This window comes from Cetorhinus maximus, chromosome 2 (genome assembly GCF_964194155.1).
Source record: "Cetorhinus maximus chromosome 2, sCetMax3.hap1.1, whole genome shotgun sequence".
Taxonomy (NCBI): domain Eukaryota; kingdom Metazoa; phylum Chordata; class Chondrichthyes; order Lamniformes; family Cetorhinidae; genus Cetorhinus; species Cetorhinus maximus.
This window is the reverse complement of record NC_135880.1, coordinates 121,160,549-121,186,271: the sequence shown is the minus strand read 5'-3', so window position 1 is coordinate 121,186,271 and position 25,723 is coordinate 121,160,549. Positions and strand designations below refer to the sequence as shown.

Sequence of the window (25,723 nt, the reverse complement as noted above, 5' to 3'; positions counted from 1 at the left end):
AGAACTGAGCATTTAGATTATGGTTGCACTTGTTCCTTGTAGGTTCATGCTGAGCTTGTGAATAGCTTTCGTATGGCTTTTAAGATACTAATGCCCACTTGGAGTTGCGTTCCAGGGGTTTAATATAATCAAGGGTTTTTGGTAGCATTCTAAATTGGAAGAATTTACATGGGATCTAAAGCAAGAGGTTACTATTTTGTACCACAGAACAAAGAGTTGCATATGATGTCCCCATTTGTTTGTGAAGTTCCCATCATGGATGAATCATCTTCATAAAAAGAATCTGACTACTTTTATTACTGAGTAACACAACACCATCTAGCACAGAATTTTTTTTTCCGTTTGATATGTGGTGTGTGTGTGTGTGGGGGGCCCTGGATGTGGATGTTTAAATTGGCTTTCATAAAACCCAAAAACTTAATAACTTTTCGGGGCTCTGCGCTTGATAGAATCGCAAAATAGTTACAGCACAGGAGGCCATTTGGTCCTTCGTGTCTCTGCTGGCTTTCTGAAAAAGCAACACTCCCCGAGTCTCACTCCCCTGCCTTTTCTCTGAATCTCTGCAAATTTCTACTCTTCGGATAATTATCCAACTATCGATTTTTGAATCTGTCTCCACTACACACACACTCTCAGGCACTGTATTCCAGATCCTAAACACTCCGTTTTTAAAAATAAAAGTTCTTCCTCATGTCGCCATTACCACTTTTACCAATCACTTAAACTTGGGAGCGTCTGATTCTTGATAGTTCCACCAGTGGGAACAGTTTTTCTGTCCAGCCCCTTTGTGATTTTGGATAACTCAATTAAATTTCCCCTCAACCTCTCCTCTTCAGCGAGACCAGCCCTAGCTTCTCCAATCTATCCATGTAACTGAGTTTCTCATTCATCAAACCATTCTTGTGAAGCTTTTCTACACCCTCTCTAATACCTTCGCATCTTTCCTAAAGTGTGGTGCCCAGAACTGGACACAATTCCAATGGAGGCTGAACCAGCATTTTATATAAATTAATCATGATCTCCATGCTTTGGTACACTATGCTTCTATAAAGCCCAGGATCCTGTATGCTTTATTAAGTGTTCTCAACCTGCCCTGCCACCTTAAATGGCTTGTGCCCATATACCCTTGGGGCCCCTCTGCTCCTGTACCCCCTATGAATTGTATTTGTTGTTTTAAATTGCCTCTCCTCATTCTTCCTACTAGAATGAATCACTTCGTCTTTTTGTGTAAAATTTCTTTTATCACTTGTCCAGTCATTCCACCAACCTATGTTCTCCTGAAGTTTGTCACTAGCTTCCTCACATTTCACAATACTGCCAAGTTTTGTGCCATCTGTAAATTTTGAAATTGTGCCCTGTGCATCCAAGTCTATTTAGCTGCTTTAGCAGTATGGCACTTTTAGATTCAAATGATTTAACTTAGATTTTTGGCTTGATTTGGGTATGTTATTCATTCTTTCTGCCAGGTTAAGATGTTCCAAAATGGAAAAGGAAATGCTATGTGTCCCAAAATGGATGTCAATAAAATTGCATTTCCCTCTACAGGTGGAGCATACTATTTGATTTCCAGAAGTTTGGGACCTGAATTTGGTGGCGCAATTGGCCTCATTTTCGCCTTTGCCAATGCAGTAGCTGTAGCCATGTATGTGGTTGGTTTCGCAGAGACAGTTCGAGATCTGCTTGTGGTAAGTTGTATTTGGTTAAATCAGTCAAACACTTTCGAACTTTTAAGAGAAAAGCACAAATCAAATATCCAGATCCATATGACTCATTACTTGACTTTTTTAACTATTGAACTCTTTTATTACAGTAATGGGAAGTTAATTAATGATTTAACCTGTTTTGTTTCATAACATTGACTTTTCTTTTCATTTCTTGAGGAACATAATGCACTCATGATTGACGAAATGAGTGACATCCGGATTATAGGAACCATTACTGTTGTAGCCCTGTTTGGCATATCTGTCGCAGGGATGGAATGGGAAGCTAAGGTAGGATTCTGCTGCATGCTTTCAGAAAGAATACTGGCAGGTGAATGCAACACTTCACTTCACGCTTCGTCTGAGACTTAACTTTTGCGATGTCAACATCAAGTTTAGACATTTTGTTTTAAATTTGTGTTTTGGTGGGTAGAAGAGGACTGAAGATGCTCGAGTTTAAAAAAAAATCTGGGGTAAAGGATCAAGACCTACAGTGATGAACGCAGGAATGTTTGAAAACATGGGAGTGAGGGTAGTGGTTGGATACTGCCTGTATATTGCATGGAGTAAAGGACAACTCAGATCTTGGAGTAAGAAGGGAAACATTGACTGTTGACTTTTAAGATACTATCATAAATTAGACAGTTGTAAATTGTATGGTCCCCTTGTGAAAATAAACTCCAGTTTCTAGCGATCCATGAATTGCAGTTTTACATGCGTATAATAATATTATCACACCTTTTAATTTGTAAGCTTTCCAGCATACATTCTGGGGGACTGCAGATCGGAGTAAATTTTGAGGCCTAGTCCTGTTGGCAAGCCTCTTTCAGTGAGCAGGATGCCAATCTCTTATGCCACAGTGATGCAATCCATACCTGCTCATTGAAGCCTGCCTTTTGCAAAGGATTTTGCACAATATATCTCATGATCTTCTCAGAATAACAATTGTAATTTAAATGTTTTCCTTATTATTATTTATTTCATTGCAGGCTCAAATTGTGCTTTTGGGAATCCTGCTGATATCTATATTTAACTTCACCGTGGGAACTTTCATCCCAGCCAATGACAAACGAGCGAAAGGATTTTTTAATTATCAAAGTATGTGAAAAATATAATTACATTTTGTATTGGTAGTGGCTCTACAGTTGAAACTTGCCATTGAAATAAGTAGTTCTGACAGCAGTGTGCAGAAAATGCACTATACAGCAATGTTACTGGAACAACTGGATGAAGTGGTTTGAAAACTGTCATTTAGAATTATGAAAAAACAAAAACAGAATTAGCTGGAAAAACTCAGCAGGTCTGGCAGCATCGGTGGAGAAGAAAAGAGTTGACGTTTCGAGTCCACATGACCCTTCAGTTCTGTTGAAGGGTCATGTGGACTCGAAACGTCAACTTTTTTCTTCTCCACCGATGCTGCCAGACCTGCTGAGTTTTTCCAGCTAATTCTGTTTTTGTTCTGGATTTCCAGCATCCGCAGTAGCTTTTTGTTTTTATTTAGAATTATGAACCTGACAGGTTATTATAGCTATCTAACCTCCACATCTTTTTTCCTTGCAAATTTGCTCCACTTGAAGGTGTTGGTTCCTTGGAATGTACTGCCTTGGGTGCTGGTATGGTAGCTAATATAGCAAACAACAGGTAACATGAACTGGGCATCTCAAAATACCAGCAGCAGGGGTAGTTCAACAGCGTTCAGGAGCAAAATGCTACTTTTTCTTTCTCTCTTCTCCCTAACCCAGAGCTGCTGCCATCAATACCAATACAGTCAACCCATCAATGACCAATTAACGCAACACAGGCTGCGGATTGAACCTGAACCTTACTGATCCAAATGGTTTGGTTACCATCTGTGCAAATGTGCTGAGTCATTGGGGAAACTACCTTTTTAATTTTCAGATGTCTTTACCACTGCAGTTTCTTGTCTCTAAACATTGACTTGCTGATGTCCAACTTTATATTATTCCCCTCTAATAATTGCTCCCAAGTCTTGGGTAATTTCCTCTCTGTGGATTAAATAAGTAAAGAATCCAATGCGTTTGGAGTTCCTGTTTATTGGGTTCACAGAGTCCTGTATGCATTTTGTTTCTGTTCCTCGTAAGCTTCAATACTGTCTGTGCTGTGACTCAGCAAACCCAGGTTTGTTTGATTAATGTTATTTAGTCTCTTTTTTTCCCTCTTCTGGACTTGTAATGTCAGTTTAGACTTTTCTTGGCTTCTCTTTTTTTCCTCCCAACCCCCATTCACTGCTGTGTACAATTACTACCTTCTCACATCTCACATTTCCTCATTTTGGTGGGGTCACATACTGCAACCCTCATTGACGCTGAAACTGCGTTGACAGGAAAAGATTCTTGTGACACCCTGGTTCTGTGTGACGAATGCTTTTTTTTTAAAAAAAAAACTGCTAAATGCTCTTCTAGAGTGCTTTCCTACTGTATGGCTTCTTGAAAAGAAAAGACAGGTTTGTACCATGAGCTTTAGAACAGTTCAGTGTCAGCCACGTGAGTGTAAGGAGCACACCTGTCATTCCAACTCAAGTGAATGTGGACCCGTTTATTGTCTAGTCACTGGATTGAGTGTAATGCAAGAGGTGTGCCACTTTGGGAGAAGATAAACAGTGAGAAAATCTAGAAAATCCCATTTGAATGAGGAAGTATTTTTGTCTTCCTTCATTCTCCACATTGTTAATGTTGCAAACTGCTGCAAAAAAGTTCATGCTTCAAGTTGATAATTAGGAGCCTCAACTGGGGAAGCGTTAGGGTTTCATTACAAGAATATAAAAGGCGTTCATACTGGATGTTGGGAGGGAATTGGAGGAGTCCATCTCTTTACTCGGTAGGCTTGGAATTAAATCCGTCTTAAAGTACAGACTGGCTTCAGGCTCATTCATTCCTCAACATACTGATATTGGATTTATCAGGTAGCTCAATTTTCTCTCCTATTTATTCCTGAGGATGCTGCCCATTTTACACAATGCAGCATACTCAAGGTGACCTTTCACTTGAAGATGTGAAGGCCTTTGCATCGTCAATTTTCTTCTCTTGTCTGATTTTTGCATTTGTCTTGGCCGTTTCTCTAACATTTTTTTTTGATGGTCGGTTTTTAGCCCAGGTTGTAATTATTCATGTAATAAAAACAGAAAATGCGGGAAAAACTCAGGTCTGTGGAAAGAGAAAGGGTTAATGTTTCGAGTCCGTATGGCCCTTCTTCAGAGCTCAGGGTCATGCAACTCAAAACGTTCACAGTATCTTTACAGTGCAGAAGGAGGTCATTTGGCCCATCAAGTCTGCACTGGCTCTCTGAAAGAGCATTCCACCTAGTCCCACTCCCCTGTCTTATCCCTGTAACCTTGCACATTATTTCTTTTCCGGTAGCAATCCAATTCCCTTTTTAATATCTCGATCAAACCTTCTTCCACCACACTTTCAGGAAGTTTGTTCCAGACTCCAACCACCCTTTGGGTGGAAACATTTTTCCTCACATCACATTCACTCCTCGTGCCAATTATTTTGAATCCATGCCCTTTAGTTCTTGATGATCTCTTAGTAGGAACAATTTTTTGCTATTTACCCTATCCATATCCCTCGGGATCTTGAATACCTTTGTCACGTCTCCTCTCAGCCTTCTTTTCTCCAAGGAAAAGAGTCCCAACCTCATAGTTATAGTTCTTCATTCTGGGAATCATTCTTGTGAATCTCCTCTACTCTCTCCAGTGCCTTCACATCCTTCCTCAAGCATGGTGCCCAGAACTGGACACAGTACTGTAGATGAGGCCCAACTAGTGTCTTATACAAGTTCAATATGACCTGCTTACTCTTGTACTCTATGCCCCTATTAATAAAGCCTAAGATACTATATTCTTTATTAACTGCTCTCTCAATATGCCCTGCCATCTTCAATGGTCTATGTACATATACACTGAGGTCCCTCTGTTCTTGCACCTCCTTTAGAGTCTGTCTCACCATATCTTTCCTGCCAAAACAAATCACCTCACACTTGTCTGCATTGAACTTCATCTGCCACTTATCTCCCCAACCCACCAACATGTCTGTGTCCTTTTGAAGTTCAAGACTATCCTCATCACAGTTTTCAGCATTTTCAATCTTCGTATCATCTGCAAATTTTGAAATCATGCCTTGTTCACCAGTCTAGGTCACTAATATATATCAGGAAGAGCAAGGGTCCCAACACTAACCCCTAAGGAACTCCACTACCAACCTTCCTCCAATCTGGAAAAAAAGACATTCATCACTACTCTACTACTGTTTCCTGTCACCCAGCCAATTTCATATCCAAGTGCCTACTTTCCTTTTCATCGCATGACCTGGAATTTTGCTCAAAAGCCTGTCGTGCGCCACTGTATCAAATGCTGTTTGAATATACATCACATCAACAGCATTTCCCTTATCAACCTTCTCTGTTACCTCCTTGAAAAAACTCCAAGTTAGTTAAGCACGATTTTCCCTTGATGAATCCATGTTGGCTTTCCTTAATTATCCTGCACTTGCCTAAGTGATTATTGGTTTTGTCTCGTACTATGGTTTCCAGAAGTTTCCCTACCACGGAGGTCAAACTGACTGACCTGTAGTTGCCAGCTTTATCCTTGCACCCCTTTTTCAACAAGGGTTTAACATTCGCAATTCTCCAGTCCTCCTGCACCTCCACTGTGTCTAAAGAAGACTGGAAGATCATCACTAGTGTCTCTGCAATTTCCACTTTCTCATCCCTCAGTACCCTTGGATGCATCTCATCTAACCCTGATACCTACTCTATTTTCCATACAGTTAGCCTTTCCAACACCACCTTCCTTTCAATTGTTAGTTCTTCCAGTGTACTAGTTATTTCCTCTCTCACCTTGGCCTGGGTAGCAAGTTCTTCCTTTGTAAAGACAGATGCAAAGTACTCGTTCAACACCTCCCAGTATTTCTCCAGCCTCCACATGCAAGTCCCCTTTTTATCCCTAATTGGCCCTATTCATTCTTTTACCACCCTCTTATTATTTATATGCTTATAGAAGACCTTGGGATTCCTTTTTATGTTCGCTGCCGGCGTCTTTTCATGCTCTCTCCTTGCTTTTCTTATTAGTTTCTTTGCTTCCCCTTTGGTCCTTCTGTATTCAGCCCAATTCTTCATTTCACTTTTTATCTGTCATACGCGCACTTCCTTTTCATATCTGTCTGTCTCTGTCTGTCACTCACTCACTATTTATTTGTCCTACCTTTCCCCTTCAAGGGATTATAATATGACATTGCCTGCAATACTGTTTCTTTGAAGGTGGCCCATTGTTCATCCACTGTCTTTTCTGCCAACATTTGATTCTAACTCAAACATATTCTCCTCCTATCGAAGTTGGCTTTCTCCCAATTAAATACCCCTACTCTGGATTGTTCTTTGCCCCTTTCCATGATTAACCTAAACCTTATGATTGTAGTTCTCCTACTATTCCAGCCGAGAGCTAATTTGGCACTGATTGTGAATTGAATCTAGCACTTTTCTACTCTTTTTTAGTTGCTATTCATTGCCTGCCTGTTCGAATTCTGGCTTTCCCTAGGGAGCTGAATCTGAGCAAAAGCGTGAGGTGGATCTTTTACTGCCCATCCTATAGTGTTTTAGATAATTGCAGTAGGATCCACTTCTGTACATGGTATTGCTTTTTGAACTCTGAGAGCACTTGTGTAATGTAGACAGCTGAAAAAATATACCTAACAGTGAAAAGAAGTGCTTCCAATTTCACGTAAGTGAGGTTCCAGGGCTCATGGATATAGAACTGATTATATTGAATAATAACTGGCTTGGCACTTATCTATCTCTCTTATCTCTTATCTCTCTCTCTTACTCTCTTATCTCTCTCTCTTATCTCTCATCTCCCTCTCTTAGCGCTCGCCCTCTCTTAGCGCGCGCTATCTCTCACTCAGCGTGCACCCTCTGTCGGCGCGCGCGCCCTCTCGCTCCCTCCCACTCTCCCTCTCGGCGCGCGCGCCCTCTCGCTCCCTCCCACTCTCCCTCTCGGCGTGCGCGCCCTCTCGCTCCCTCCCACTCTCCCTCTCGGTGCGCGCGCCCTCTCGCTCCCTCCCTCTCGGCGCGCGCGCCCTCTCGCTCCCTCCCTCTCGGCGCGCGCGCCCTCTCGTTCCCTCCCTCTCGGCGCGCGCGCCCTCTCGCTCCCTCCCTCTCGGCGCGCGCGCCCTCTCGCTCCCTCCCTCTCGGCGCGCGCGCCCTCTCGCTCCCTCCCTCTCGGCGCGCGCGCCCTCTCGCTCCCTCCCTCTCGGCGCGCGCGCCCTCTCGCTCCCTCCCTCTCGGCGCGCGCGCCCTCTCGCTCCCTCCCTCTCGGCGCGCGCGCCCTCTCGCTCCCTCCCTCTCGGCGCGCGCGCCCTCTCGCTCCCTCCCTCTCGGCGCGCGCGCCCTCTCGCTCCCTCCCTCTCGGCGCGCGCGCCCTCTCGCTCCCTCCCTCTCGGCGCGCGCGCCCTCTCGCTCCCTCCCTCTCGGCGCGCGCGCCCTCTCGCTCCCTCCCTCTCGGCGCGCGCGCCCTCTCGCTCCCTCCCTCTCGGCGCGCGCGCCCTCTCGCTCCCTCCCTCTCGGCGCGCGCGCCCTCTCGCTCCCTCCCTCTCGCGCGCGCGCCCTCTCGCTCCCTCCCTCTCGGCGCGCGCGCCCTCTCGCTCCCTCCCTCTCGGCGCGCGCGCCCTCTCGCTCCCTCCCTCTCGGCGCGCGCGCCCTCTCGCTCCCTCCCTCTCGGCGCGCGCGCCCTCTCGCTCCCTCCCTCTCGGCGCGCGCGCCCTCTCGCTCCCTCCCTCTCGGCGCGCGCGCCCTCTCGCTCCCTCCCTCTCGGCGCGCGCGCCCGCTCTCTCTCTCGGCGCGCGCGCCCACTCTCTCTCTCTCTCTGCACGCGCTCGCTCTCTCTGCGCGCGCTCGCTGTCTCTCTCTGCGCGCGCTCGCTGTCTCTCTCTGCGCGCGCTCGCTCTCTCTCTCTGCGCTCGCTCGCTCTCTCTCTGCGCGCGCTCGCGCGCTCTCTCTCTGCGCGCGCTCGCGCGCTCTCTCTCTGCGCGCGCTCGCTCGCTCTCTCTCTGCGCGCGCTCGCTCGCTCTCTCTCTGCGCGCGCTCGCTCGCTCTCTCTCTGCGCGCGCTCGCTCGCTCTCTCTCTGCGCGCGCTCGCTCGCTCTCTCTCTGCGCGCGCTCGCTGCGCGCGAGCGCTCGCTCTCTCTCTGCGCGCGAGCGCTCGCTCTCTCTCTGCGCGCGAGCGCTCGCTCTCTCTCTGCGCGCGAGCGCTCGCTCTCTCTCTGCGCGCGAGCGCTCGCTCTCTCTCTGCGCGCGAGCGCTCGCTCTCTCTCTGCGCGCGAGCGCTCGCTCTCTCTGCGCGCGAGCGCTCGCTCTCTCTCTGCGCGCGAGCGCTCGCTCTCTCTCTGCGCGCGAGCGCTCGCTCTCCCTCTGCGCGCGAGCGCTCGCTCTCCCTCTGCGCGCGAGCGCTCGCTCTCCCTCTGCGCGCGAGCGCTCGCTCTCCCTCTGCGCGCGAGCGCTCGCTCTCCCTCTGCGCGCGAGCGCTCGCTCTCCCTCTGCGCGCGAGCGCTCGCTCTCTCTCTGCGCGCCCTCGCGCTCGCTCTCTCTCTGCGCGCCCTCGCGCTCGCTCTCTCTCTGCGCGCCCTCGCGCTCGCTCTCTCTCTGCGCGCCCTCGCGCTCGCTCTCTCTCTGCGCGCCCTCGCGCTCGCTCTCTCTCTGCGCGCCCTCGCGCTCGCTCTCTCTCTGCGCGCCCTCGCGCTCGCTCTCTCTCTGCGCGCCCTCGCGCTCGCTCTCTCTCTGCGCGCCCTCGCGCTCGCTCTCTCTCTGCGCGCCCTCGCGCTCGCTCTCTCTCTGCGCGCCCTCGCGCTCGCTCTCTCTCTGCGCGCCCTCGCTCTCTCTCTGCGCGCCCTCGCTCTCTCTCTGCGCGCCCTCGCGCTCGCTCTCTCTCTGCGCGCCCTCGCGCTCGCTCTCTCTCTGCGCGCCCTCGCGCTCGCTCTCTCTCTGCGCGCCCTCGCGCTCGCTCTCTCTCTGCGCGCCCTCGCGCTCGCTCTCTCTCTGCGCGCCCTCGCGCTCGCTCTCTCTCTGCGCGCCCTCGCGCTCGCTCTCTCTCTGCGCGCCCTCGCGCTCGCTCTCTCTCTGCGCGCCCTCGCGCTCGCTCTCTCTCTGCGCGCCCTCGCGCTCGCTCTCTCTCTGCGCGCCCTCGCGCTCGCTCTCTCTCTGCGCGCCCTCGCGCTCGCTCTCTCTCTGCGCGCCCTCGCGCTCGCTCTCTCTCTGCGCGCCCTCGCGCTCGCTCTCTCTCTGCGCGCCCTCGCGCTCGCTCTCTCTCTGCGCGCCCTCGCGCTCGCTCTCTCTGCGCGCCCTCGCGCTCGCTCTCTCTCTGCGCGCCCTCGCGCTCGCTCTCTCTCTGCGCGCCCTCGCGCTCGCTCTCTCTCTGCGCGCCCTCGCGCTCGCTCTCTCTCTGCGCGCCCTCGCGCTCGCTCTCTCTCTGCGCGCCCTCGCGCTCGCTCTCTCTCTGCGCGCCCTCGCGCTCGCTCTCTCTCTGCGCGCCCTCGCGCTCGCTCTCTCTCTGCGCGCCCTCGCGCTCGCTCTCTCTCTGCGCGCCCTCGCGCTCGCTCTCTCTCTGCGCGCCCTCGCGCTCGCTCTCTCTCTGCGCGCCCTCGCGCTCGCTCTCTCCCTGCGCGCCCTCGCGCTCGCTCTCTCCCTGCGCGCCCTCGCGCTCGCTCTCTCCCTGCGCGCCCTCGCTCGCTCGCTCCCTGCGCGCCCTCGCTCGATCGCTCCCTGCGCGCCCTCGCTCGCTCCCTGCGCGCCCTCGCTCGCTCCCTGCGCGCCCTCGCTCGCTCGCTCCCTGCGCGCCCTCGCTCGCTCCCTGCGCGCCCTCGCTCGCTCCCTGCGCGCCCTCGCTCGCTCCCTGCGCGCCCTCGCTCGCTCCCTGCGCGCCCTCGCTCGCTCCCTGCGCGCCCTCGCTCGCTCCCTGCGCGCCCTCGCTCGCTCCCTGCGCGCCCTCGCTCGCTCCCTGCGCGCCCTCGCTCGCTCCCTGCGCGCCCTCGCTCGCTCCCTGCGCGCCCTCGCTCGCTCCCTGCGCGCCCTCGCTCGCTCCCTGCGCGCCCTCGCTCGCTCCCTGCGCGCCCTCGCTCGCTCCCTGCGCGCCCTCGCTCTCTCTCTCTCTGCGCGCCCTCGCTCTCTCTCTCTCTGCGCGCCCTCGCTCTCTCTCTCTCTGCGCGCCCTCGCTCTCTCTCTGCGCGCCCTCGCACTCTCTTTCTCTCTCTGCGCGCCCTCGCTCTCTCTCTCTCTGCGCGCCCTCGCTCTCTCTCTGCGCGCCCTCGCTCTCTCTCTCTCTGCGCGCCCTTGCTCTCTCTCTGCGCGCCCTCGCTCTCTCTCTCTCTGCGCGCCCTCGCTCTGTCTCTCTCTGCGCGCCCTCGCTCTCTCTCTCTCTCTGCGCGCCCTCGCTCTCTCTCTCTCTCTGCGCGCCCTCGCTCTCTCTCTCTCTCTCTGTGCGCCCTCGCGCTCTCTCTCTCTCTCTCTGCGCGCCCTCGCTCTCTCTCTCTGCGCGCCCTCGCTCTCTCTCTCTGCGCGCCCTCGCTCTCTCTCTCTCTCTGCGCGCCCTCGCTCTATCTCTCTCTCTCTCTCTCTGCGCGCCCTCGCTCTATCTCTCTCTCTCTGCGCGCCCGTGCTCTCTCTCTCTCTCTCTCTGCGCGCCCTCGCTCTCTCTCTCTCTCTCTGCGCGCCCTCGCTCTCTCTCTCTCTCTCTCTCTGCGCGCCCTCGCTCTCTCTCTCTCTCTCACTGCGCGCATGCCCTCGCTCTCTCTCTCTGTGTGCGCGCGCCCTCGCTCTCTCTCTCTGTGTGCGCGCGCCCTCGCTCTCTCTCTCTGTGTGCGCGCGCCCTCGCTCTATCTCTCTCTCTCTGCGCGCCCGTGCTCTCTCTCTCTCTCTCTCTGCACGCCCTCGCTCTCTCTCTCTCTCTCTCTGCGCGCCCTCGCTCTCTCTCTCTCTCTCTCTCTGCGCGCCCTCGCTCTCTCTCTCTCTCTCACTGCGCGCATGCCCTCGCTCTCTCTCTCTCTCTCACTGCGCGCATGCCCTCGCTCTCTCTCTCTGTGTGCGCGCGCCCTCGCTCTCTCTCTCTGTGTGCGCGCGCCCTCGCTCTCTCTCTCTGTGTGCGCGCGCCCTCGCTCTCTCTCTCTGTGTGCGCGCGCCCTCGCTCTCTCTCTCTGTGTGCGCGCGCCCTCGCTCTCTCTCTCTGTGTGCGCGCGCCCTCGCTCTCTCTCTCTCTGTGTGCGCGCGCCCTCGCTCTCTCTCTCTGTGTGCGCGCGCCCTCGCTCTCTCTCTCTGTGTGCGCGCGCCCTCGCTCTCTCTCTCTGTGTGCGCGCGCCCTCGCTCTCTCTCTCTGTGTGCGCGCGCCCTCGCTCTCTCTCTCTGTGTGCGCGCGCCCTCGCTCTCTCTCTCTGTGTGCGCGCGCCCTCGCTCTCTCTCTCTGTGTGCGCGCGCCCTCGCTCTCTCTCTCTGTGTGCGCGCGCCCTCGCTCTCTCTCTCTGTGTGCGCGCGCCCTCGCTCTCTCTCTCTGTGTGCGCGCGCCCTCGCTCTCTCTCTCTGTGTGCGCGCGCCCTCGCTCTCTCTCTCTGTGTGCGCGCGCCCTCGCTCTCTCTCTCTGTGTGCGCGCGCCCTCGCTCTCGTGCTCTCCCACTTCCAGACAGCGTTCTGGGTTTTTCTGTTTCTTAGCGCAATATTCCTGGGGTCACACTGCCACTTGGCTTTGCCAGTGATGTGTGCTTCGCATCTTTCTTCTCTCTTCCCCTCCCTGCCCCCTGGCCAATCAAACTCCTGGTGAAAAGAAGAGAAGACTTGCATTTCTGTAGCGTTTTCAGAACCTTAGATTCTGGGATTGGTTTGCAGTTTTACTGCCATTGAAATACTTTTGAAGTGTAGCCACTGTTGTAATGTAGGCAGTGCAGCAGCCAAATTGCACACAGGAGGGTCTGACACAACAGAAATGTAACCTATCACCAGATCTGTTTCAGTGCTGTTGGTTGAGGGATTAAATATTTTTCAGTGCACTGGGGAGAACTCTTTGAATAGTGCCATGGCGTTCCTTTGCGCCTGTCAAAAATTAAATATTGGGAAGTTATTAGAATTGAACATTAGGAAGGTTGTAGCTGGGCACTTAGAGCTCAAGGCAATTGGGAAGAGTCAGCATGGTTTTGTGAAAGGAAAACCATGTTTAACCTATTTATTGGAGTTTTTTTTTGAAGGAGTAATATGCGCAGTGGATAAAGGGGAGCCTGTAGATGTACTGTACTTGGATTTCCAGAAGGCATTTGATAAGGTGCCACAACAAAGATTATTAAGGAAAATAAAAGCGCATGGTGTAGTTGGTAACATATGAGCATGGATAGAAGATTGGCTGGCTGGCTGAAAGAGAGTATGCATAAATGGGTCTTTTTCTGATTGGCAGGATGTGACAAGTGGCGTCTCAGAGGTCTGTACTGGGGCCTCAAATTTTTACAATTTACATCAATGACTTAGATAAGGGGAGTGAAGACGTGGTAGCTAAATTTTCAGATGACACAAAGATAGGTAGGAAAGCATGTTGTGAAGAGGACATGTGTTGCAGATGGCTGTAGATAGGTTTAGTGTGTGGGCAAAGATCTGGCAAATGGAGTTTAATGTGGGAAAATGTGAAGCTGTTCACTTGGCAGGAAGAACAAAAAAGCAGAGTATTAATTAAATGGAGAACAGCTGCATAATTCTGAGGTGCAGAGGGATCTAGGTGTTCTAGTTCATGAGTCAAAAAGTTAGTATGCAGATACAGCAAGTAATTAAGAAGGCTAATGGAATGCTATCCTTTATTACGAGAGGGATTGGACATAACTGAAGCATAACATCCTTACTTTTATGCAGGGCATTGGTGAGACCACACCTCAAATACTGTGTGCAGTTTTGGTCTCCTTATTAAAGGAAGGATGTAAATCCATTGGAGACGCTTCAAAGGAGGTTTACTAGATTGATAGGAATGAGTGGATTGTCTTATGAGGAAAGGTTGGACAGACTGGGCTTGTTTCCTTGGGAGTTTAGAAGAGTGAGGGGTTATTTGATTGAAGTATAGGACGAGGTGGACATTGAAAGGATGTTTCCTCTTGTGGGTGTGTCTAGAACTGGGGGGGCACTTTATTAAAATTAGGGGTCGCTCTTTTAGGACAGATTTGAGGAGAAATTTTTTTTAGGGTTGTGCGACTTTGGCATTTGCTGCCTCAGAAGGTGGTGGAGGCGGGGTCATTGCATATTAAGGTAAAGGTAGAAAGATTCTTAGGCAAGGGAATCAAAGGTTATTGGGGTTAGATGGGAATGTGGAAATCGAAACACAAGATCAGCCATGATCTTATTGAATGGCGGAGCAGGCTGGAGGGGCCAAATGGTCTACTCCTGTTCCTATTTCTTATGTTCTAAATCTGAAATCATTGCCTTTGGTCCCTGTGTAAACTCTTCCCTAGCATCCAACTCCAGCCTTCTCCTTGGCAAATGTTTTGAATCTGAATCAGACTATTTGTAATATTGTTTTATATTTGACCCAATGATGAGCTTTCTACTACACATCCACTTTTGTCTCACGCTGCCTGACTGCCCTTGCCTGACTCTGCCCCTGCCTCAGCTTATCAGCTGCTGAAACCCTCATTCTTCCTCTTATTAAGTTTAGACTTGACTAGTTCAATGCACTCCTTGCTGGCATTACACATTCTACCCTCCATAGGCCATCTAAAACTCCACCTGCATCCTTAATCAGATCAAGCTCCATTCACCTATCACCTCTGTTCTCACTGACCTACATTGGCTGCCAGTTAAATAACATCTTGGGGAAATACAGGCTGAGAATTTAAAATCAAATCTCTCCATTGTCTCATGCCTCCTCATTTCTGTAATCCGCTCCAGCCCTCCAACTGAGATATCTGTGCACATCTGCCTCTTTTGAGTATCCCCGATTTTAATCACCCCATCATTGTTTTTAGCAGCCAAGGCCCTAAGCTCTAGAATTCCCTCTCTGTGCTCCTCTGTGTGCCTCTTCTCCTTTAGGAAACCCCGTAAGACTTACCACTTTGACCAAATTTTGTTATTGGCTCAGTATCTCATGATGTGACTCTGTCCAGTTTTGTTTAATGCTCCTGTAATGAGCTTTGGGATGTTTTATTATGTTAAAGGTGCTTTTTAAATACTAGTTGTAGTACAGATGTTGACATTGCTGGAAGCAGGTAGTGGAGGGAGCCCTGTTTGTACAGCCCATGGTAAATTTTTGGGCTTTCTTTTTTAGTTGCAAACCAAATACATGGAGTGACTGTATATTTTGCATGTCTATTTCTTGAGTTAAAACTGTTTGATGCATGGGCCATGTAGCAATTTGTGTAGCAGTTTTCAAGTTGCCTTGCAAGGAAAAATAATATTTTTTTTCTCTATTAAAAGACTTGTAGCAGATGCTAAGTTAACTATACTGGTGAACAACAGCAGGCATGCAGAAAGAGGCACATCATTTTCTCAGAAGCAACATTAGCTTTTGATAATGATGTGCATCCAGAGAGAAATTCGTCCAATAGCTCGCCAAGAAATAACATTTACTTGGTTGGGTGTAAGGGCAGGAGAAAATGGACTTCTTTGGAATTCATCCTTGAAACTGTTTGCATGCTTCATTGAGCCCGGGTGTGATCCTAAGATTTGGGTCTTTAGAATTGCAGTGCTCTTCTGTACTTGTAATATACATTTATAAATTGAATGTGGAAACATGTCACTTCCAATCTACACATATAAAGCTCGAACCTTACCTAGTCCTTTTCTCTTATGGTTTAATGACACTGGTGTTCTGGGGACTTGGATACAGCTGTTGTGTTTCTCATGTTGGGTGCACGCAATTATGATGTTGCCAAACCTAGTCAAGCACCAAGTATGGCCAGAACAAAGTACATACATATAGCTGAGTGATGGGAAGATTCTCTGGGAACATGGCACAAAATTGTCTCCAAACTGAACTCTTTGCCCATGACTGATTTCATCCTGTTCATATAAGGGAAAAAATGAGGAATGTCAGGAAGATATAATCATTCTCATAATGTTGTTGGAATTTATTGTAAAATAGAGTAATAGTGGGAGTGTGTGTGTGTGTGTGTATGTGTGTATGTGTGTGTGTGACTTAGTTGGATTAAAGTTGGTTGGTCTGAAGGCTTTGATGTAAACATGGGGGAAGTTTAGAACGTAAGGTATAAGGATTTTTGCATTTTTAAGTAAACCAGACTAGATTGTTTTCAAAGAAGGGGTGAAATGTGTCACCTAGGCAAGTGAAGTTTAGAAACAGTGTGTTTATTTTCCCCAAAGGTTACTGGTAAAATTTAGTACTATGAGAGATTTTTATTATCAGGAAGAAGTCCAAAGACACAGTGAAACAATGGGAATTTGCATTCAAAGGGGAAAATATATATAAAGGAGCGAAAGCTGTGTGTGAGGGTAGGCACTTTGAGATCTAACAAATGTGAAAAGCCTTCAGCATCTACACCTCCAAGCTGCTGTCTTCAAAGAACTGAAGTTAAGAAAACTCACTTTGAATTTGACTTGTTCAGGGTATCTTGGGTCTTTTAAAATGTGTGTGTCTTACCGTTGTCTTACCGAAAGTGTAACTGGGAATCAGATTAACTAGGAGATTTAAAAGTTATTGCAGCAGTAATTTGTAGATATATGTATGCGCTTACAATCTTTTCCTTTACTAATAAATGTTTAATTTAATTTTATAAAAACCTCAAGACCCGGTGGTCTTATTACTGAATTCAAAGCCCGCATCTCAAAACATACAAATTGAAAATTAATTGTGACAGTTGTTTCAAGTTTCCCTCTGAGATTTGAACAGCTCAGTATTTAACATCTGCTGTGTCATAACAGAAGACCATGCCGAATAATGAGTTTGGTTAACTTGTATTGGAATATAGAGTGTCAAAGTTTTGGATAAAATCCTTTTATTGCTTTTCTAGGCCTTGCACATTTCAGCTGATCAGTGATATGAAGGAGGTGTTTGCAGCCCAGATCCCTGTATGCATCATGGTGTGTTGGAAAATCATATTATTGTGGACATGCTGCAAGGAGAAGCTCACTTGTGCAGATCCAAATTACTGTGTATAAGGCATTATAAACATAATATATACAATATTCACAATGATCACCAAAACCAGGGAATTTGGGTTCTTAATTTATACTGAAAATCTAAATTGTATTGGCATGGTAGCTTAACACAGAAGTATTTTGGTAAAATTATTTCGTAAAATAATAATTACAATCTTTGCATTTTTATTTCAGGTGATATATTTTCTGAAAACTTTGGGCCAGATTTTAGAGAAGGAGAAGGTTTCTTCTCTGTCTTTGCTATTTTCTTCCCTGCTGCTACTGGTATTCTTGCTGGAGCAAACATCTCTGGTGATCTTGCAGTAAGTGTTTGCTTATGTATAGAAAAGGGTTTGTTATTTGTGAAATTCAGTATTGTCCTTGAGCATGTATTTGATACTTCCTTGTATATTTTTCAAAATCAGTTACCATTTGTGATTCACCTGCGGAGCTGTTAACTTTCAGAGAGATTTGCAGAAACATATCTCCTTGTTTTGAACTTCCTGCTTTCTGGAAACCTTTTCTAGTCAACAATATTTGGCTTGGTGTCAATTTTTAACCTGATTACATTTACACAAGGTGCCTTGGGGCAATTTACTATGTTAGAGATGCCATTTAAATGCAATTATTGTTACTGTTGCACAAAGTTTTGAGCCAATGAACTGAGCTCATCTGAAGCTGTACTCACTGTCAGCAGGCTGACTCCCATGCCCATCTTTCCCACAACTCAATGTTTGAACATATCAAAGTAGGTTTCTGCCCCCAGTACAGTAATGAAATGTCCCTTATCAATGTCACAAATGACATCCTTTATGTCTCTGACTATGATGAATCATCCCTCCTCAACCTTCTCTATCTTTCAGCAGCATTTGACACAATTGATCACAGTACCTTCCTGCAGTGTTTCTCTTCTGTTAACCAACTGGGTGGGATTCCCATTCGCCTGGCTTCATTCCCATCTATTCAGTCATACTCGGAGAATGTCTTGTCGTGGGGCTTCTCTTCCTGCACTTCTCAGTTATTTCTGTGAATTGTAGGATCTGTCCTCAGCTGCTTCCTAATTCTCATCTACATGATGCTGCACAGCAACATCAGATTTCACATGTATGCTGACGACATGCGATGGTACCTTGCAACCACCACTCTCGATACTTTTTTTCACTGCCTCTGATTTGTCACACTACTAGTCAAATATTCAGTACTGGATGAGCAGAACTTTCTCCAATTAAATATTGGGAAAACGAAAGCCATTGTCTATGGTCTGCATCACAACCTTTGTTCTGTAGTCACGGACTCCATCCCTTGTCCTGGCAATAGTCTGAGGCTGAACCTGACAGAACAGCAAGGTTGTGAACAAGTTGACCCTGAGCTGAGCTGCTGGCCCCATGTCCTCTCCATCACCAAAACTGCCCACTTCCAACTTTGTAACTTTACCAGTCTCTGCCCTTGCCTCAGTCACCAATGCCTTTGTTAGCTCCAGACTTGCTTATTCCAATGCTCTTCTGGCCTGCCTCCGCCACTGCACCCTGTATACTTCAGTTTGTCCAAAATTATATTATTCATATCTGAACTCTGACCAAGTTCCACTCTCACACTATCCATGTGCTTGCTGATCCACATTGGCTCCTGGTTTGACAACACCTTGATTTTAAAATTCTCGCCATTGTGTTTAAATTTGTTCACGGCCTTGCTCGTTTTCTATCTCTAATCTTTTCCAAACTGACAATCTCGCCAAGGATCTCTACTCAGCTGCAACTCTGGTCTCCTGTACATTCCCAATTTTCTTCACTGCAGCAGTAATGCTGTGCCTTCAGCTGCCTAGGTTCTAAACTTTGGAATCCTGCTCCTAAAATCTTCTGCCTTTCTGGCTCTTTCTCCTCTAGGTGCTCTACAAAACCTACCTCTTTGGCCAAACTTTTGTTTACCTGTGGCTCGCTGTCAAATTTTATCTGACAATACTCCAGTGAAGTGACTTGGAAAATTCTACTGTTAATAGAAAAAAAATTGTTGTCTATTTTAAAACTTGGGGAATAGACAAATATGTTACTTTATTCCCAATCTACTAATACCTCACCAGTGTCCAATGACTAATTCAGAATGATTATTGCAACTATTTCCTAGTCTGAACACAATGGGATAAACACATTCTGGGAAATGGTTTATTTTAAGCCCCTTTGTCTAGCTTAGGACTTACAAGCCCTGAATTCTCACATGCTGCGTCGCGCCCCCCCACGCACGCAGTCTTATACGAATGTACAAATTAGGAATAGGCCTCTTGAACCTGCTCTGCCATTCAGTAAAATCATGGCTGATCTGATACCTCAATCCCACATTTCTGCATACCCCAGATAACCTTTCACCCCCTTGTTAATTAAGAATCTATCTAGCTCTGCCTTAAAAGTGTTCAAAGGCCTTGCTTCCACTGCCTTTTGAGGAAGAGAGTTCCAAAGAGTGTCAACCCTCTGAAAAAAGATTTCCCCTCAGCTCTGTTTTAAATGAGCGACACCTTATTTTAAAAGAGTGACCTCTAGTTCTAGATTCTCCCACAAGAGGAAACATCCTCTCCATATCCGCCCTGTCAAGACCCCTCAGGATCTTAAGGTTTCAATTAAGTCGACTCTTGCTCTTCTAAACTGCTGTGGATACAAGCCTAACCTGTCCAGCCTTTCCTCATGAGACAACCTGCTCATTCCTGGTATTAGTCCACTAAACCTTCTCTGAACTGCACACAATTCTCCAGATGTGGTCTCACCAGTGCCTTGTACAACTAAAGTATAACCTCCCTACTTTTGTATTCATTTCCTCTCTCAATAATTGATGACATTCTATTAGCTTGCCTAATTACTTGCTGTACCTGCATACTAACCTTTTGTGATTCATGCACTCGGACACCCAGATCCCTCTGAATATGAGCTCTGCAATCTCTCACCATTTGGATAATAAGCTTTTTTACTCTTCCTGCCAAATTGAATAATTTCACATTTGTCTGCATTATACTTCATTAGCAAGACCTTTTCACCACTTACTTAACCTATCTATGTCCCTTTGTAGACTCCTTATGTCCTTTTGACAACTTACTTTCCTAGGTATTTTTGTATCATCAGCAAATTTAGCAGCTATTCCATCAGTTTCTTCATCCAAGACATTGATATACATTGTAAAAAGTTTGAGGACACAGTGATGATACCTGTGGCATACCACTCGTTTGTGCAATTATCCCAGTGTATCCTGGAATGTATTTATCCGATTGCATTCTCTGCCTCTCCCTCCCTCTGTCTGTCTCCCCGCCCTGCTCCGCCTGCCCCGGCCCCCGGCCCGCTCCGCCTGCCCCGGCCCGCTCCGCCTGCCCCGGCCCCCGGCCCGCTCCGCCTGCCCCGGCCCCCGGCCCGCTCTGCCTGCCCCGGCCCGCTCCGCCTGCCCCGGCCCGCTCCGACTGCCCCGGCCCGCTCCGACTGCCCCGGCCCCCGGCCCGCTCCGCCTGCCCCGGCCCGCTCCGCCTGCCCCGGCCCCCGGCCCGCTCCGCCTGCCCCGGCCCGCTCCGCCTGCCCCGGCCCCCGGCCCGCTCCGCCTGCCCCGGCCCGCTCCGCCTGCCCCGGCCCCCGGCCCGCTCCGCCTGCCCCGGCCCCCGGCCCGCTCCGCCTGCCCCGGCCCCAGGCCCGCTCCGCCTGCCCCGGCCCCAGGCCCGCTCCGCCTGCCCCGGCCCCAGGCCCGCTCCGCCTGCCCCGGCCCCAGGCCCGCTCCGCCTGCCCCGGCCCCCGGCCCGCTCCGCCTGCCCCGGCCCCCGGCCCGCTCCGCCTGCCCCGGCCCCCGGCCCGCTCCGCCTGCCCCGGCCCCCGGCCCGCTCCGCCTGCCCCGGCCCCCGGCCCGCTCCGCCTGCCCCGGCCCCCGGCCCGCTCCGCCTGCCCCGGCCCCCGGCCCGCTCCGCCTGCCCCGGCCCCCGGCCCGCTCCGCCTGCCCCGGCCCCCGGCCCGCTCCGCCTGCCCCGGCCCCCGGCCCGCTCCGCCTGCCCCGGCCCCCGGCCCGCTCCGCCTGCCCCGGCCCCCGGCCCGCTCCGCCTGCCCCGGCCCCCGGCCCGCTCCGCCTGCCCCGGCCCCCGGCCCGCTCCGCCTGCCCCGGCCCCCGGCCCGCTCCGCCTGCCCCGGCCCCCGGCCCGCTCCGCCTGCCCCGGCCCCCGGCCCGCTCCGCCTGCCCCGGCCCCCGGCCCGCTCCGCCTGCCCCGGCCCCCGGCCCGCTCCGCCTGCCCCGGCCCCCGGCCCGCTCCGCCTGCCCCGGCCCCCGGCCCGCTCCGCCTGCCCCGGCCCCCGGCCCGCTCCGCCTGCCCCGGCCCCCGGCCCACTCCTCAGCAAGGCATATTCTAGTTTGAATGCTTAATGGAAGACATCGTTCTGAATATTTACTATGTTGCTCTTCACCTGTTTGTGTATTTGATTTTAACGTTCTCATTTATTCTTTGGCAATCATCTTGCTTTTGCAGTACTGAGAAATATTTACTGTCATTTTTCTTTGCATTTATCCATTTTTTTGGAGTACTATGCCCTTTCAACTTGTTTTTGCATGATCATATTTGTCTCCTTGAGCCCCCTCCTACTCTCTCCCCATATGTTATGTAACATTTTCTTTTCACTTTTTTTGACTTCTTAATACATTTAAATTTGTTTTCATGTTGCCTGAAATTGCTGATCTTGGACATGTACTAATCTTGCATGCATAGTATTATTCATTTAACTCTGCTCCTTTTCTCTTCAACGGAAGTATCCTCCTCCTTTTGTTTTAATGTTTCCTTCCTGTCTTATTTTAGCTCTTTTTGAAGTCATAAACCCTTAGTCATCGTCATGGATTTAATTGGGTCCAGATCATGTTAATCTGGATTTAGCACTCTGGTCCCTGTCCCTCAGGTCAAGATGTGCACTGCCTCTTGTAATCTCCATTAGGCACTGAGCTATGGAGCTGTCTTCTAATTAGATTTACCAATTCTGATTCTAGACACTTGAATTTTCTCAATTTATATATGGTGCTAATTTCAATCATTAAAATCTTCTGTTCTTGCATACCAATCCTTTGTGAGAACAAATGTTGCCATAAAATAGTTGTACAGCAGTTTTAGTACTAGGGAGAACAAAGGGAAAAATAAGCTTGTGAAGAAATACATATTTTTTTAAAAAATGTAACTTTTTTTTTTAACAAAGGATCCGCAATCAGCCATACCTAAAGGCACACTCTTGGCTATTTTAATCACCACAATAGTCTATGCAGGAGCTGCCATTTCTACAGGTAAGGGTTCTCCATCTGTTCATAATCTTTTAAATTAAAGATGCTGTAACAATTAAAAATCAGTGTTTCCATATTGGCTTTGCAATTGGTTTCTTTGTTTTCAATTTTATAATGCTTTTCTTGTATTTTATAATTCTAAATCCCATTCAAAAGTAGATTGCAGAACGACTATTATGGCAAGACAGTGACCAAGAATAGTGAGGGTACTAATGGAGTGTTTCTTTAAAATTGCCAGGTTATGACCTTTTTACCTATGATGAGTTGGAATTGTTTGCAGTGGCTGGTTCATCCGCTATGTATTTTTTTTCTCTTTTCAACCTAAAGTTGAGAAAAATCTTTTCCTTAATTTATTAACAAGACCATGGGTTTTATATTAATCAGACAGAGTAGATTTGTGACATTTGTTTAATTGTGGTTATTTCCTGTATCCTGTAAATTCTTGTTTCCAAAACTTTTTAGTTACTGCAGATTTAAAAAAATTTTTAATCATGGATTTATCATTTTTATGCTAGTGAGCATCTATGTCTTGAAAAGTGCTTGTCTTTTGTATATCATGCATTAGTAAACAATCTGTACGTAGGAGTTCGGAGTTAACTTTTTGAAGTAAAAGACGGAGAAATGTTTATCAGTGTGACCTCTTCCCAGGACCTTTTTTTTTGACTCAGTAATCTCATTAGGGAATTGATACAACCATCACTCTGTAAAACCTCAGAAAATTCTGTTGAACAGTTGATAATTAACTCCTACAACACTCCACATTCTTTCATTAGTATTGCAGCCTGCTAATGGGTGTGAATAGCAAAACAATGAAATTTACAATGAAACCTGGAATATTGACCCCTAGAATAATCTGCACAAGATTTCATGATGGCAAAATGCATTTATAATCGCCAAAATTTGTAACCTTAAGGAGAAGAAAATGCACCTCCTGATGATGAGAATTCTTGTATACTAAATAGTTTTGTGTAAAATAACCAACAAAATGAATGGTTCTCACCATTCTCCTGGGACACTCAACTCAGTACGAGATTGCTGTGGTTTAATGGCTGTCATCATGGGGGAGGATTGACCACTGCTGAGATCTGAAACATCATTGATAAACAGGGTTTTTTTTCTGTATGATGTAAAAGCTGTGAGGTTTGAAATGTTAGTGTTCTTGCTGGTCTATTTTAAGAGTGCTGAAGCATTGATTTATGATAGAGACTGCTTCAGCTGGAAAGGCTCAAAATGAAACTCTTGCTGGTCAGGAAACAACCAATCTTCAAAAACAATATATTGAGGAATCTTAATATCTAAATTGGAAATTTCTTGTACAATTAAAACAAAACCACTTAATTTTTAACTTTGTCTCCTGAGTTTGTAAGATGTTACTGCAGTGCTTTGATGTATTTGGGGATGGTTAATCAAGGATTGAGTAACAAAAAGCATTTTTAATAAAAAAAATGATAAATCATATGACTGTTAAACGCAGGTGAGCACATTTTTAGTTGCATCATAAAAGATGAGCTAAAAGGCTTTAATAAATAGGTTGCTTAAATAATGCTAGGATGGATGCCTTTTTTTAAACTTTAACATTCAATTGATTTTGATTTTTATGAAATTCATTTAACTTTGCATTGTTTTTCAGAAACGTGTGCATTTTTATTTTTAAATTAATTGTTAACTAAATGCAATACCAGAAATGTCACTTTCTATCTATTGAGTCTATCTTAAAGGGACAGGTTCAATTCACCTTCCAAAGATGACTACATTTATTTAAGTGTTTCAATATTGCAAACTTAAAACTCTTCCATGGACAGGAGTGAAGAAATGTTTCGTTAGCTGTTTTTTACTCAGAATCTTCAGCACTGTAATTTTGTATCTTTAGCAAAATATCTTGAAATGAGATGGGGAGCAGGAATAAAGATTTTAGAGGTAATTCAGTCCATAACACCAGCCAGCATGTACTTAATTTTCCAATTTTTATTCCGCCAGGTTCCTGTATTGTACGTGATGCTACTGGGAATCTTACTGATGCTATCCCTCCTGGAACAGTGACTAACTGCACTACCGCAGCCTGTAAACTGGGCTTCAATTTTTCCTCTTGTGCCACAAATAAATGCTCGTATGGTTTAATGAATGACTTCCAGGTGAGGGAAAAAAAATGAGACTGATCTTTTGAGTCCTTTTTTTAAATGTGTACTGTCCTGGTTAATTTGTCAGGAAATTGTATTTGATTTTTAACAACCTATGCTGGTAGGCTCCTTGGCATTTCACTGAGTCCTGATGGTGAATCATAATCCATTAGGAGTTGGTGTTCCTGGATAGCATCCAATTCCAGAGATAAGTTAAAGAGTATTGGGAGTCTTATAAGCCTTGACTGTTGACTTGAAATGGAAAAAAATAGCGAATTTTAAAATTGAGTTGTTGTCATTAGCATCCTTCCATCAATGTGTAATGATGGGCATGCACCAAATCAAATCTGTTGGGGATTGGGTAGCTTCATATTATATAGTATTGCTGATGGCTGAAGAGATCAGTCCGTGCGAGGCACCTTCTGCCACAAGTGCCACATATGAAGTTATCAGATGTCGTTGTGGGTTGTTGTTTTTTGGTATTGGCACCTGTTGCCAAGCTGCTGTAGCGACTGATCGCTATGGTGGTGCATGCTGGCCCACAGGTGATTTTGGTGAAAATTGAGTCAATTAAAAGAGGAACCTGCCGCCGATCAGTAGGCACAGTATTGCAAACTGGCGTTATTTTAGTCGCAATTTCCAGCTGCATTAATTCAGGTAGTCTGAGCACTAGATTTTGTCAAGTCCTTCTACATGCAGTAGTGTTATAATATGGTTGCAACTGACTGGCCTGTTGACCATTAGACGTAGGAGCAGAAGTAGGCCATTCGGCCCATTGAGTCTGCTCCACCATTCAATGAGATCATGGCTGATCTGAAATCCTCAGTGCGTTCAGCATATTGGCAATATGCAGCCATGCATTGAAATATTAATCCAATAAAATATTTAATTCAAATAATTTGATTAGTTTAGTTAGACAAGACATATTCATTAGGGCCTAGCTGCCAACATTTTACATAAATGATTATGTCTGTAAATCAATTCTGATGGACTAAGATCTCAATTAAGAAAGCAGCTTTATGGCTTAACTTTACAATCTTGTTGTCATTTTTCCAATCAGATGAAATTGCCAAGTTTCTCTTGTTTTCCTTTATCTTCCTGTAGCTTCTGTTGTTTTTGATGTGCAGACTGGAGTGTACAACTTTAGCCTAGAGTAACCTTTAAAACAGCTGCTCTCAAACTGGCATCTTTGGATCGCAGCAATCTAGACAGCCAGATTTCAGCAGAGGTCTGTGGAATAGTATTGAAAGAGGTAAAGGGCAACATAGACTAAAAGAAAAAGCATACCAAAATGCAATAAATAGCACAGATCCTGGAAAATGGGAAAGATACAAAAACAGCACAGGGTGACAAAACAATAAGTACTAGAAAAAAAAGACTAAAAAAGGAAATTTGCAAGAGAGATCAAAATCAGTAGACTGAATTCTCATAATCTCAGAAGTGTGGTCAGGAACAATGGTCTCAGGCCATCTGGCCTCCACAAGTGGCTCTGCAAGGTCACTGCTTTATCAGACTGATTTCACAGGT

The 25,723-nt window shown here is 47.7% G+C and overlaps 1 protein-coding gene across 1 annotated transcript in view; it reads left to right on the top strand.

Moving 5' to 3' along the window:
• The window catches only part of slc12a2 (solute carrier family 12 member 2), a 253,622-nt gene that overhangs the window by 107,529 nt on the left and 120,370 nt on the right, over positions 1–25,723 (top strand). Inside the window, exons 6-11 of the mRNA XM_078569009.1 lie at positions 1,546–1,685; positions 1,881–1,991; positions 2,690–2,798; positions 17,007–17,134; positions 21,998–22,082; positions 24,057–24,211. Of these exons, the coding sequence (XP_078425135.1) occupies positions 1,546–1,685; positions 1,881–1,991; positions 2,690–2,798; positions 17,007–17,134; positions 21,998–22,082; positions 24,057–24,211 (728 nt within the window). The remainder of the gene's footprint in view (positions 1–1,545; positions 1,686–1,880; positions 1,992–2,689; positions 2,799–17,006; positions 17,135–21,997; positions 22,083–24,056; positions 24,212–25,723) is intronic.